The 13,793-nt window shown below is 58.4% G+C and overlaps 1 protein-coding gene across 6 annotated transcripts in view; it reads right to left on the bottom strand.

Annotated features, from left to right (window-relative positions):
• The window catches only part of SCUBE3 (signal peptide, CUB domain and EGF like domain containing 3), a 35,660-nt gene that overhangs the window by 3,583 nt on the left and 18,284 nt on the right, over positions 1–13,793 (bottom strand). For 2 of the 6 annotated variants that reach the window (XM_062625554.1, XM_062625560.1), the window contains exons 7-17: positions 10,212–10,259; positions 6,886–7,002; positions 4,922–5,044; positions 3,584–3,700; positions 2,418–2,540; positions 1,787–1,921; positions 1,362–1,454; positions 1,160–1,276; positions 926–1,087; positions 373–576; positions 122–283 (exon numbers count right to left, since the gene is read on the bottom strand). In XM_062625554.1, the coding sequence (XP_062481538.1) occupies positions 122–283; positions 373–576; positions 926–1,087; positions 1,160–1,276; positions 1,362–1,454; positions 1,787–1,921; positions 2,418–2,540; positions 3,584–3,700; positions 4,922–5,044; positions 6,886–7,002; positions 10,212–10,259 (1,401 nt within the window). The remainder of the gene's footprint in view (positions 1–121; positions 284–372; positions 577–925; positions 1,088–1,159; positions 1,277–1,361; positions 1,455–1,786; positions 1,922–2,417; positions 2,541–3,583; positions 3,701–4,921; positions 5,045–6,885; positions 7,003–10,211; positions 10,260–13,793) is intronic. The other 4 variants (XM_062625555.1, XM_062625556.1, XM_062625558.1 and 1 more) reach the window with 4 other exon arrangements.

Genomic DNA, 13,793 nt, shown 5'->3' with positions numbered 1-13,793 from the left:
CCCAAAACAGCTCCTGTGGGTCCTGGGGATGCTCAGAGCTTTCCCTCCTTCTGGATGGGGGCTGATGGCTGAGGTTGCAGCCCCCAGTGTGCCTCCCAGCCCCTCTCCATGCCCCCCTTACCAGTGCAGCCGGTGATGTTGGTGGCTCCCACTGGTCCAAAGGCATCCCCACGGGGACACAAGTCGCAGGAGAGCTGCCCTTCCTTCTCCTGGTAGGTGCCGGGGGGACAGGGGACACACTGCTCCGTCTGGCCATGGTAATACGTTCCCTGCGAGCAGCTAACTGAGAGCGGGGGGGGGACGTCAGTGATGTGGCAGGGAGGATGTCCCCAGCGGGGGGACACAGCTCAGGCACCCCCTCATGCTCCTTACCACACTTGCCAGCCAGGCGGTGCTGGCCTGGCCCGCAGCTCTCCTGCCGCTCCGGGGCCATGCTCAGCTTCTGCGCCACCTCGTACTCCATCCCCGCGAAGCGGAGCAGGAACCGCTCCTGGTTGATGGATTTCTTCAGGGCTTTGATGGCTGATTTCAGCTTTTTCTCCACCCTCTGTCGCAGGCAGTGCAGGTTGCAGCTGGCTGGGGGAGCAGGGGGGGAATGGGGGTGCAGGGGGAAACAAGGATGCAGCAGGAAGGGAGGGATGGAGAGGGGAAAACCACCAGGATCAAAACCATCTCCTAAATACTCATCTGCAAGTGCTGCCCAACACATCCCAACCTGGATGAGGAACGATCTGCCTCTTGTTACTGTGTGGGGATGGCACTGTCCCCCCGGTCCCACCACCATCCCCTGGTCCTACCAGTGTCACCCTGGTCCCACCATCATCCCCTTGGTGCCACCACCATCACACCCTGGTCCCAGCACCATCCCTCTGGTCCCACCACCCCTGCCTGCACCCAAGATGTGCCAAGCCAGCCCCATGCTCACCTGTGATCTCCTCTGGCTTGATCTCGGCCTCGAACTCCAACGTGATGCGCGTCACCTCCTTGTTGGAGGAGTTGCGAGCCCGGCGTCCCTTCCCCTTCTTGGATGAGTCACACTTGAGGTTGACAAAGGCAACCTGGCAGTCGGAGCAAGGTGCCGACCCAACTGCATGCGGGGGGACAGCTCAGCACCGTGTCCCTCCAACAGCCCCACCATCCCCCTGCCACCACACCTCACCTTGTGCCCCAGCCTTCCCAGCCTCATCCTGCTTGCCCTTGGCCCGTGGATGCAGGTGGCACTTGGCATCCTTGATCTTGAAGGAAGCCTTCTGCTTGATTGGCGCAGCGACAGTCTCTAAAAGAAAAGGTGGGTGCTCAACCACCCCGGTGCGGGGCAGCCCAGCGGGTGGGGGCCATGGGCACCCTGGGAGCCCCCTCACCGAGGCACTGCTGGCTGCTGTTGGTGGGTCTCTGCTGTCCACCCTGCCGCAGGACGGGGGTCCCACAGCTCACTGTGTAGCTGCTGTCGGACTCTGCGGGAAGGAGGAACAGGAGTCAGGGGATGCTGGAGTGGCTGCACGGTCCCCATGATGCTCTGCTGGGGTGATGCAGGGAACCATGGCTGTGCCATGTTGGGACAATGCCCAGAACCCCTCCATGGGGATCCTGCACCAGGGACCCATCCCGTACGGAGCTCTGTGCTCAGCAATGAGTCCCCCAAAGCAACCAGCCCCTCTCTCTTTCCTGGGCTACTGCTTGGGATTTTGCACCCTGGCCATGCAGACACTTCTCCCCCCAAAGCTTGGGCCATGCAGAGAACTGGGACCCCCCCTGCCCCTGCTGGCAGTGACACCGGTGCCGGTACCTGGCAGGAAGCGGGCCTTGGAGGTGCAGGTGAGGGCACAACTGTCCTTCTTGCCCGTCTTGTTGCAGGTCAGAGTGGCCCGTGGTGGCACCGAACCTGGCAGGCATTTGACCAGCTCTGAGGGACACGCGCCGGCTGGTGATGACAAGCGGGGACACCCGTGGCTGGCACAGCCCAGGGACAGGCAAGGGGCTCCTGCACCCTCCCAAGCCATGGGGGAACTCACTCAACCCCCCCAGACCCTCCTTGGAAATGTGAGATGTGACTGGGGGATTTCAATGGGAAGGGGGCCGGAGCAGCCTGCGCCCAAGGATGGGGACAGAGTCGGGTACCAGGGCATGGCCAGGGCCATGGAAACAGCTCCTTGTGGAACATTTACTGGTGCAAAAGCTCATGGCCAGCCCCAAGCATGATCATAAAAGCAATGAGATGACCAAGGACAGAGGGAGCATGGCCAACGCCTTCCGATCCAGACCCAGGTGAGACCCAGCCAAAAGCAGCCCACGCTGGAGCATCCCTCTTCCAGGACATCCCCAAACCCCCATGATCCCCCCCACCCTAAAACCTGATCCCAACAGCCCCGTGTGGTGGCTGGGGATCCCCAGTCGCAGTGTGCCCTGCCCTGACATACCAATACAGTCCTTCTTGTTCCAGTGCAGCTTGCAGCCAGCAGGACAGGTACACTGGTAGCTGCCAGGTGTGTTGATGCAGCCAAATTTGCAGCCCCCCCGGTTGATGCTGCATTCGTCAACATCTGCAGGGAGGAAGGGACAAGTGATGGGCGAGGGGCAACGGGGCCCCCAGCTCTGACACTGAATGACTGCATTGCCCCAGGCCTGTGATTTCAGAGAGATGCAAGGACCCATGCCCATGGGGCACATGCACCCAAGGTACTGAGGGGTGCAGCCCACCCAGGCAGAGCCCATCCCGGTCCCACGGTGGGCTGGAGAGCTGTGGGGCACCAGCCAGAGCTGACATGGAAGCACTTTGCAGCCAAATTCAAAAGGCACCTACTTGGCAGCCCTGGCCCCTCTCCCCATGGCAGAGACTCTCTGTTCCTGCCCGAAATGAGGGGTCAATCATCCAGGTCTGGCACGAAGCAGAGGCAGAAGTGGAGGGAGGACAGGGATGGAGCTTGTTCCCCAGACTCACCTTCCTACCTAACTGCCTGCTGGTGGGAGGGTCAGTGGGAGCCAGCACCATGGGGTTCGCACCAAGAGCACCCCGGTGACTGCGCTGGCTCCCTCTGGCTCCACATTTCAGCAGCACGAGGCAGGCTGCCCATCCTCCCTGGCTGGGCAGCACCACAGCACTCATCCTCGTGCTGTCATCTTCCCAGGCCACCGGCACCCCTGCTGCCACAAGCTCCAGCAGCCCCCTCCGGAGCGTGTTTCATCTGCATCCCTGCACCCCGGGGCACTGCACACCCCTGCCTTTGGGAGCTATCTGCCTTCTGAAACTTAAATCAACCCCTTTTGATGTTCCCCTTCCCAGCTCCCTGCCAAAAGCGCTGGGGATTTCTCCCTCCCTCTCTGCCGCTGCAGACACGACTCAAATTGTTCCTGTCGCTGTGTTTGAAGTTGCAGACACCAGTGTCTGGCTGCGAGCCCCCTCCCAGCCCGGCCTCAGCTCAGGGGATGTGGGGAACCCACCCACCCTCCCCATGGGCCCTTGGTGTGAGCGGTGTCCCCAGTGGTCACACTGCAACCATGCCATGGGGCTGTCCCATCCCTGGGTGCCCCGTGTGCCTCCCTGCTGGGTTTGGGTCCCTCCTTGCCAGCACCCTGCCAGCCCTACCTCCGCAGTGGGTGAGCCCATAGAGCGTGTAACCCTTGTTGCAGAGGCACTGGAAGCTGCCTGGGGTGTTGATGCAGAGGTGATCGCAGGTCCGGTCGAAGGAGCACTCGTCGATGTCTGGAGGGGAGGCACGGAGGGAGGTGAGGGCTGGTGCAGAGAAGGGGCAGCCCCAGAGACAAGGGTTGTCCCTCTCCTGCTCCAATTGCTCCTCGAGTAAGCTGGGGGCTGCACTGGGATGCTGTGGGATACTGCATTGGGATGCGCCAGGGATCCAGCACCGGATTGCTCTGGGGATCCAACACCAGGATGCTCTGGGACACTGCTCCCACCCTGCCTGCATCCAAGCTTTTCCACTGCCCTAGCATTTGCCCTGCCCCAAGCTCCTGCAGCCCCTTTGACCCTCAGACAATACCAGTGCCATGTCCTTGGCACAGGATGCCTTGGCTCTGCCCTGTGACAAGTGGGAATGCTGCGTGGGATGGTCCTGCCCCAGGACAGTGCCAGGGATGTCTGCTCGGCCCCATGGGGCACTTGGCCACGGCAGGGAGGCCCTGGCTTGGTGGGTGAGCCCATCCCAGTGGGTTTGAGCACCGTTTCATGGCCTTCATTAAGTCAATTGCTCTGCTCACATCAAAATCCCGAGTGCTGGGCCTGGACAGAGATGAAAGTGGTCATGGCCCCAGAACGCCAGCCCCTTCCTTCCCTGGCCATGTGCTTCTGGGAGGCAACACTTGGGCTTAGGCACTCCCACTGGGCTCACCTCGGCCATGGACTGGGGGTGCAGAGCCCTGTGATTCCTCGAGACAGCCTAGTGACCTGCCAGGTTGTTTAAAGGTGGGTTTAGGAGGGATGTGCAGGAAACAGGGAGAAAAAGGTGGAAGAAGCAGCATGGAGCAGCCAGCTCCCTGCAGAGTGAGCAGGATGCCTCTTCCTTGCAACTCCTGCTTTCCACAGATAGGGCAAGGGGCATTCCCTTTACAAAAGCCACTAAAATCCTTGCTCTGCCTTGACAGCTTGCAAAAACCAACACATCCCTGAGCAGGGAATGATCCAGCCAACGCTGTGGGGTGGCCAGGCAAGGGGGAGAGGCAGGCAGAGCCACATCCTAGCCCATGGGGCTGCAGGGAATGCCATGACCGTCATCCAGTGCAGATCAAAGGGCTAAGCCCCAGACCAGAACCCAAATCCAGCACTAATTCCTCTGAAGGATGGACATGGTCCAGAGGAACCGGGATAGCACTCCTCCAGCAGCAGCCATGGGAGGGCTGGAAACACTGGAGAGCAGGAGAGGTGATGTCCCCGGGCAGGGCAGGGTGCTGGGCTGCTGCCACCCCTTACCTTGGCAGTTCCTCTCGTTGATGAGCAGTTTGTAGCCCTTCTTGCAGCTGCACTCGAAGCTGCCAACCGTGTTCCTGCAGATGTGGTCGCAGCCACCGTTGTTGAGCCGGCACTCGTCGATGTCTGTGGGGACAGGGGACACGGCACACTCCAGCTGGGATGCTCGGCAGGCAGGGAGGGATCATCCCCTCGGACTCTGTCCCCACTGGGAGCCGGCAGATGGGAGAAAGCCTTTGGGCTCTGATGGGCACTGGGGGAACGTGGCTCCTGGTTTTATCTGGTGCACTTGGGGAGCTGATGCAGGACACTGGGGACTCCTGGGCTCTGCTGAGCTTGGAAGCTGCACAAAACATTTAATTTCTGCAGGTCTCAGCATCCCCCAGAGCAGAGGCAGGAGCCAGGGACTCAGAAAGAGCCTGGCAATGGGGGAAAGCATCACACCAGAGTCTGCGGAGTCACAGGTTTGGGTGGGGGGCTAATTCTGGGGACCAAGAACAGCAGAAACGAGACAAACTCTGTGCTTTTCAATCCTCACCTTTGCTTGTCTTCTCCTTCCTGCCATAAACAAAGCTAAAAATGATCATGCACAATAACTGCAAAGAGCCCCAGAAACCTGGAAGGAGGCTGGGACTTGGGTTTTTTTGGTTGATTTTTTTTCCCCTTTTTCCACTAAACAAAATTTACTGCTAGGAAATGACCTGTAAAATGGAAGGAGACCTGGAAGAAGCAGCACCCCACCACCCCCAGCGCCAGGGCACCTCTGCCTCTCTGGGGCTCTCTGGGGTTTTCTCTTTACGACTGTGAGGGAGCAGGCTATAAACCAGCTGCAATAAAACCCCCAGACACAGGGGACATGGCTCTGGGTTATTGCATGGTCCTGGAAAGTGCAGGATTGGAGGGGAGGGGGATGCTCTGCTAAAACACCAGGCGCGGGGTTCTGGAAGCAGTCAGCAGGTAGGGAGCAGCGGGATGGGCTTTGCTTTCAACCGGGGTCAAGTTCCCAGAGCTGCCAAAAGACACAACGCAGGCGCCAGGCAGCCCGGGGTCATGGTGCCCCTTGCCCAGGGAGGGGGGCAACGCTGGGGTGTGGGGTCACCAGCCTGGACTGCTCCCCCTTGCAGAGGCAGGTGGATGGGGATGGTGGTGGGAGCACACAGAAGTGAGCAACCTCCTGTGGTGTCCTGCCCAAATCCAGTATCCGAAAATATCTTCCAGTGTCTGAAGGGGGCTACAAGGATGCTGGAGAGGGACTCTTCATCAGGGACTGCAGTGATAGGACAAGGGGTGATGGGTTCAAACTGAAACAGGGGAAGTTCAGGTTGGATCTAAGGCAGAAGCTCTTCCCTGTGAGGGTGCTGAGGCGCTGGCACAGGGTGCCCAGAGAAGCTGTGGCTGCCCCATCCCTGGCAGTGTTCAAGGCCAGGTTGGACACAGGGGCTTGGAGCAAGCTGCTCTATGGAAGGGGTCCCTGCCCGTGGCAGGGGGGTGTAACTGAATGAGCTTTAAGGTCCCTTCCAACTCAAACTATTCTATGGTTCTATGGTTCTATGAAATGGGACACGGTGCTTGGACCTGCCTGGCCAGTGTACAAAGGGACTCGTGCATCTCATATTCCCAGAAAAGATGTGGATTTCCTGCATACCTACCCATGGGGAAACTGAGGCAGCAGGTTGGAGCAAGGTGGGACAGGACCCTCCAGGCCCACGTGTGCCAAGCCATTGCCTCTGGCTTGACCCAGCCTTCCCTTTCCCCTTCTCCATAGGCTTCCCAGGAGAGTGGAGCCAACCAAATGAGTCCCCAAACCTGGGGTGATCCCCATCTGCACCCACGGATGCAAACACCAAGCAAGCAAATGCTGTGAGTAACCTTGAGCTGAGCTAAACCTGAGCCACAGGACACAAAGTGGGGTCTGAGGCACCCAAAGGTGAGCAGTGAACAGCCCGGCCCCGCTCGCACCCACCTACCTTTGCACGTCTTCCTGTCAGGCTGGAGCATGAAGCCCATGGGGCAGCTGCAGTGCACACCCGTCGCTGCATCATGACACTTGCTGTCACAGCCCCCGTTGTTCACAGCACACGTCTCTGCAGGGACAGAGGAGAGAGCAGCCGAGCTGAAGGACTGGTGTTGAAAAGGCTGGGGGGGGGGGGGGTGTCACACAACCCCGAGCTTGTTGCCTTCCCACCGCTGGGTGCTGCTCCCTGGTGAGTTTGGGGGTGAAATAAGGGTGCCTGTGATTCCCCCAAGTGCTAAGGCAGGAAAAAGCACCCAGATTTCCTGGTTCCCCATCCAAACTCCTTTGCAACCCTTCTGCCTTCCAACAACCTGCTCTTATGTACTGGGTATCTGCATTTAAGCAGTGAAAGCAGTGGGGACAGCCTTGTCCCCTCCTTAGAGGATGCTTTATGAATGCAGGCAGGGAGCAGAGTGACTCCTGCCCACCCAGGGAGAATGGGGACGGCAGATCTTGATGTGGAACAGCAAACCGGACACTGGGAAAAGCAGAGGTGGTTCGACAGAAGCTTTTCACTCCTGAAATGCATCGGTTTCCCAGCTGAGGGATGGAAAAGCATCTCCATGGGATTAATCCCACCTCGCTCAGCCTCCATGCTGGAATCCAGGCTGTGTCCCACCAAAACAGTGTCTGGTGGAGTCTGGCTTTGCCATTTCCAACGAGGACGACTTGCGTGTCCAAGTGACAAAGGCCCAGCACCGGCTGTGCTAAACGCAGCCGGAGCCGGCTCTCACCGGGGTGCCCCGACTGCAGCTCCCCATGGATGCGGATGCACAGCCCCAGTCCCAGTGGGATGGAGGAGGGAAAAGCGGGTTCCAGCCCCGCTTGCTGCCACCACCGCCACTGAGCCACAAAGCCATGGGTGAGCCGGGACTGTCACCCGCCGCTCGGGCACGCCAGCCTGTCCAGTGTCCCAGGCTAATTTGGGAGACGCTTCATATAATTAGAACACACACACACAGAGGCAGCATCAGTGGAAAAAAATCCAATTTAGAAGGAAAAAAAGAGCACTAATTATTCCAGTATTATCAAAGTCAGCTGTGGCTGGTAGGACTAGAAGGGACACTAATTTAAATGAAGCATTTTCAGCTTGACAGCTTCCCTGTGAGATCAATCCTCAATTTCGGTCCTAACCACCAGAACAATGGTTTGAAGTGCATGAAGTTGTTCACAAAGGATAATAAAATATTCCTTTCAGAAGGCTGGTTGCTCGGATAAATGAGGCATTTGGGCTTCAAGGAACCCAAGATGAAAATGCCTTGAAGAAATTCCTTGGAAAGAGCAAATCCCAGGTTCTCCCGTTTTTTGCAAGCGCCGCATGGGGTGGGAATGACTGAAGCATCCAACCATTTGCCTCGGGGCAAGGGAGCTGGGATCACTCTGTGCTCGTCTTGCCGCTGCTATTTTTATGATGTCCCATAATGGGAGAACAAAAGGGACCATTTTATTAAGTTAATAGCCACCACAATTACAAAACCTAACGGCAAGGAAGGGATTTCTGCAGATATTCCTCCAGCCAGGTCCTCTCCCTGCAAGCAGCCGCCCCGTGTCGGGAATGTTGGTTCCCCTGTGGCACCGGGGCAAAGAGCACAGCGCGGGCAACAGCAAGCCGAAGGGAAGGGAAACTTTCTGGAAGCCTGATGAATTGTTCAATACCAGCCTTTGTTCCAGCAGCTGGTGCAGAAGCAGCCCAGGGAGGGCTGATTTAACAGGGTCACTGCTGAGGTGAGGGGACGGGCTCAGCGCTGCAGCTGCTTTTGGTGGGATCAAGGGACCAGAGAAGTGGCTGCACCAGGGAGGACAGGGCTCTCCATGGAGCATGGTGCCTGTTTCACCATGCTCACAGCCTCCTCCTGTGCTGCAGCACCCATCTCCCCTCCTGGCCTCTTTGCACCTTTGGGAATTCCAGCTGAGCTGTAAAGAAACCCAACGCACCATCCCATGCAGGATGCAGACACCGCCCGGGGTACGCATGGGGTGGTTGCTGAGGCAGTACGGCTGGAGCAGCGCTGCAAACCCCTTTACAAAGGGGAGACCTTGTCCTGGGCTTACAAAGAGCGTGGAGGGGGCTCCTGGGGTACCTGTGAGTAGGGGAGGTCACGGGGAGACGGGGCCAGGGGCCCCGGGAGAGCCGCATTGTTCGGCAGTGCCGGGGGCTGCTCCAGCCTGGCGTGACTCACCCAACCACACAGGGCTTTGGCGAGGGCCTCCACCGCGCGGGGAAGGAGAAGACAAAGCAGCTCGCACACACACACGCACTCCTTCCCGCCCTCCTCCATCCCAGCTCCGCTCTCAGTTCCCAACCACCACGCCATGGAAATCCTCGCCCCGCTCAGCACCCTTTGCTGATGAAGGTGCACCCTTCGCTCCGGCTTCCCTGCACCTGCCAGGCAGCAGCAATCACAGCGGGACTGCGATCCCAGGAGCCCAAGGAGATAATTGAGCTGTACTCAGAGGAATTACAGCCAGGTTGGCTGGAGTACGGTGATGGCGCAGAGCTGGGGTCCCCCCTTCTCCCATCCCTGTGGGAAAGGCTCTGCAGAGCCCCCCTGAAAGCTACCACAGCTCCTCCTGGACGAGCCAGGAGTTTCCATGCACCCATCACGTCCATGAGCAAGGTTCCCCACCACAGACAAGTCCCTGCACCATCAGACTGCCTCAGTTCCCTTGCTGTTGGAGCGGAGGCATCACCTTACCTTCATGGAGAGCTTAGAGACCCAAGAGAGGCTGCACAGAAATATGCGGGGAAGGAGCCGAGGTGCCCAGCCCCATAAAGGGTCATTGGAGCTCTGCTGGGCCAAAGCCTGGGGCACCCTGAGGGTGTCCGTCTATGAGCGGGTGGGCTCCGGGAAGGGGTAACTTTGGGGACACACAGTGCAGAGATGGGCATGAGTATCACCCTCCCAACCCCACTGCCACCAGCAGCCCACCACTAGCTCCTCTGGGAATTGCTTGGCATCCTGGGAAGGGATAACCCTTGCCACAGCCACTGGAACGTGGATTATCACCCCCTGCACCAGGCTGGATCGCCCAAAGCAACGCGAGAGCCCCCGCCTCATGCAAGTGCAGCCAGGGGAGGGTTTCCTTCCGTGTCCCCAAAAGCCAAATCCTCCTGCAGCCCAAGGCCAGGCTCGCTCTGTGGGGTTACGAAGCAGCAGCGGGTTAGTGAGGCATGCGGTTAGCGTGACAGCTCAGCCCCCCGAGCCCGGTTATGGTCTCCAGTTGGGAGACCAGCTACTGTTAGACCCCTCCAGAGAGATAGAGAACAAAAATATTTACCATTAGAAAACGTCTCAAGGATAACGTGTTGCTGGAAGTGTCTCTCCCCTGTTTATAAAAAAGTGATTTAGAAACAGTGTCCAGCAAGGAGCTCGGTTGGTGTCACACGTCAACGGTTCCACTCCACCGCCTTTCCAGCCTCGTGGAAATCCTCCCTTTGCATTTTGGCTCCCCCCCACCTCCCAGAAGAGCCCAAAGCAGAGGTTTGGGTCTGGCACTATCGACTCCTCCATCACCCTGTCGGAAGCATCATCCCATGTTCCACAGCCTCACCGAACCCCCTTGGCTTTTGTGCTCTCCGTGTGAGAAGGAGGAAGCGCGTTGCAAGGAGCGTTAGTGCAGCCCGTTAGTCTGGGGAGCCGGGTCCTGACCGGATTAGCACCCCCACGTGCTGGGGCTGAATGCAACCCCCGCCTGGAGCTCTATGGACACTGCATGCCCTTGGGCTTTCTGGAGGTGACTCTGTCCCACCAGTGGCACTTGCACCACTTGGATCTAGCAGCTGAGCCCACATTTTGGGTGTGCTTGGGCTGCTCAGCATCACCCATGCACCCAGGTGCAGGGAGCCCCAGGGGGGCACGGCACAGCCCCAGGGTGCTGAGTACCCAAAGGGTCATAGGGGAGCCTGGTGGGGAGTGCAAATGGCCAAGATGGGGTTGAGAGCAGCCTGGGCAAAGCCATAGACCCCAAAATAGGTGCAAGATTTTGGTGCTAAAAACACCCAGAGATCACTTTCGGGGCTTGCCCCAAAACCTTAGCAAGAGCTTTGCCCTGCAAAGGAAACTGCCTGGCATCACCCACCTCCCAGAGAGTCAAAACCTGATGTTTGGGTCTGCTGCTATCAGCTCCTCCATCACCCTGTCTGAAGCATCCCATGTTCCATAGCCTGTCCAAACCCCTTCGGTTTTGGGGGAGACCCCCATGGCTGGGAGATGTCCCTCCTTCATCCCAGACATGCCGGGGAGGGGACAGAACCCTGTGGCACTGCTGCACTGAAGCCAGAGAGCCCCTGGCTGAGCGTGGGGTGCTCAGGGCACCCAGAGCCCATGACCCGAGCGGAGGCGAGCGCATCTCTGCTTCAGGAGGAACAACGTCGGGTCTGTGCGAGGAGAGACAGTGGAAGGGGAAAAGGGGAGAGGCAGCCCCCAAGTGCCTGTGCTGTGCAGGGGGCTCAGGCTAAGGGCAGCGATTCAGCAGCCGGGACACAGGGATCGCGTCTCCGTGGGGAGTTTGATGTGTGCGGAGTGTGCATGGAATGCCCATGGCAAACCACCTCGTGTCCCTGAGCCCTGCCTTCCCCTTCCCAGAGCCTTCCTATGCCTCAGCCCCTTCCCTCCCATGTCCCAGGCATTGACCTGCAGCAGGGTTCGGCTGCACAAAGCCAGAGCATCGGCGGAGCTGCTGCAAACTGCCCAGGCACGGGTCAGGAAATCAACCATAAAACTTGAGCTGGGTTTAGTTTCCTTCTCCATCCACTCGTGTTTCCTCCCCATCCACCTCCTCCTGCTCCTCCGGTGCTTGCCACAAGCAGGGGACAGCATCAGTCCCATTAAACCCCAAATATCACTGGGAGGGAGCTACAGTGATGCCCTGGCTTGCAAACCTTCCCGGAAAGCCAAACTCTGCATCGCCCACAGCAGCCTGGTTCGCATCTGCCCGCGGGCGCTGCAGCCGGGGCTGCTGAAGGGCGATTCCGTGTCCTTGCTTTTTATTTCCTTTGTGAAAAAGAGCTGCTTTTTTTGAGCGTAAATATCAATATTTCAGGTCATTGGCCTCCCCTCCCGGCTCCCCCTCCCCCTGGAGACATGTTGGGAGCCATTAGGGCTGGCCCCGCTCTGCTCAGAGGCATGTTATTCATTATCTGCATTTATAAAGCAGCAATAAAAAGCGGAAAAATGAAAAACACCGGCCGTGGCCTAATGAAACTGTCACTCACAGGGGCCGAGCGTGCTTCCTGCCGCGTGGTGTGATCTGAAGGGAACCTGGAGCAGGGGCCTGGCCCGGCAGCCCATCAAACGCACCGCGTACAATTTCAAAGCCCACGGCCCGGGGAGCGAGTTTGTGTTTCCCCTCGCTGGAAACTTTATTCCCCTTGAAATGATGAAATATTTCAGAGGAAACGGGGAAGGGGCAGCGGAGGGAGCACGGGGGGAGGGCTGTTTGCTGAGCGCTGGCCGTAAAACAAGAAAGGGTGGTTATAAATATCCGAGCAGGTACCTCGGCTGTAAATCTGCCCCCGCGGGGCAGCCGCCGGCTCCCAGCGGCCGCAGCACAATCCCGCAGTGTTCCCGTGCTGGGGCTGGGGGCTGGGATTCCCCCGGGAATGCTGGATCCAGGCAGGCTCCTTCCTGCTGCGGAGCCGAAAGGGATGGGAAAGGGCTGGTGGTGGGTTTGGGGCTGGTGCTGCTCCTAAAATCCTTCATTGTGGTGCTTGAGTTCCCCCAGGAATAGGGGTGAGGGGAGAGCTCACAGGGATGTACCGGCTCTGGTGGGAGATGCCTCTCCAGCAGATACAGAGCATGGTTTGGGAACAAAGAGGGAGATTTTGGCCAAGGCCGTGAGGATGAATGATTTTGGAAACCCCCAAATCCCACCACCCTGCCCATGGTACTCGCATCCAAGTGCTGAGACTGTCTGGCAAAAACACCCCTCTTGAGCATCTCCCGAACCACGAGCTGCTTTGGGGAGCTGCTCTCCCACCCACTGCACCCACCAGGTCAGGAGCACCCTTTTGGTGCCAAACCTCCCCGAGTCCTCACACCAACACAGACACCACACACACAGGGACCTCCACCCAGGAGGAGCACACCAGCTGATGCACCCCAAAGTCCCCTTTGGAGGAGCGCTCCCCACCCCGGGCACCACAACAACCCCTGGTTATCGTGTCCTCAGCGGCTGGGACGGGATGTGGTGGCCATGGAAGTGAACACGAGGATGGCGGAGACAAGGGGCTGATCCTGCCAGCTGCCAGGAGGGACTGGGACTGATCCTGGCAGCGGGCTGGGTGACAGCGGTGATGTTAAGGTCACAGGCAGCTGAGCTGACAGGCAGGAGGGCTTTGATGCATCCACTGAGCTGGTGGGGAGCAGCCAGGGGCTCGGGGGGCTCCTCGGCTGCTCACCCCGAGGATGGAGCTGTCCTTGGGAAGCTGTTGAGGCACAGCAGGGCCACAGGGAGCCAAACCCTCTCTCTCGCTTTCAATTCCTCTTTCATTTTTATTTTGCAATGAGAACTCAAATGTCTGGAGCAATTTGTGGACTTAATCACTCTCCAAATGCAACGTTCTTTTAAATCAAATCAGCTGTTCGGCAGCACGAGCATATGAAACCAGTAAAATTTCGACCTCCGTTTGATGTTCTACAATTTGAAAACACACGGAGGAAAAGGACAATTCTGGGGGTGGTTCACTTGTCAGGTTGTCAGGGCTTTGGGTTTTGTTTTTGGCTAGACAATTGTTCCTGAGCCCAGGCTCCATGGTGCCAACTAAGAACAGATCACAGGGACTAAATCCATCCCCTCTGTCCCTCCTCAAATGCTGCCAGTGACAGCAACAGTAACAGCGTCTAGCATGGGGATGTTCTC

This window comes from Pezoporus occidentalis, unplaced genomic scaffold (assembly GCF_034315485.1).
Source record: "Pezoporus occidentalis ecotype Australia unplaced genomic scaffold, CSIRO_AGI_Poc_V1 ctg280, whole genome shotgun sequence".
Lineage (NCBI taxonomy): Eukaryota > Metazoa > Chordata > Aves > Psittaciformes > Psittacidae > Pezoporus > Pezoporus occidentalis.
This window is presented reverse-complemented; position numbering and strand designations above follow the sequence as displayed.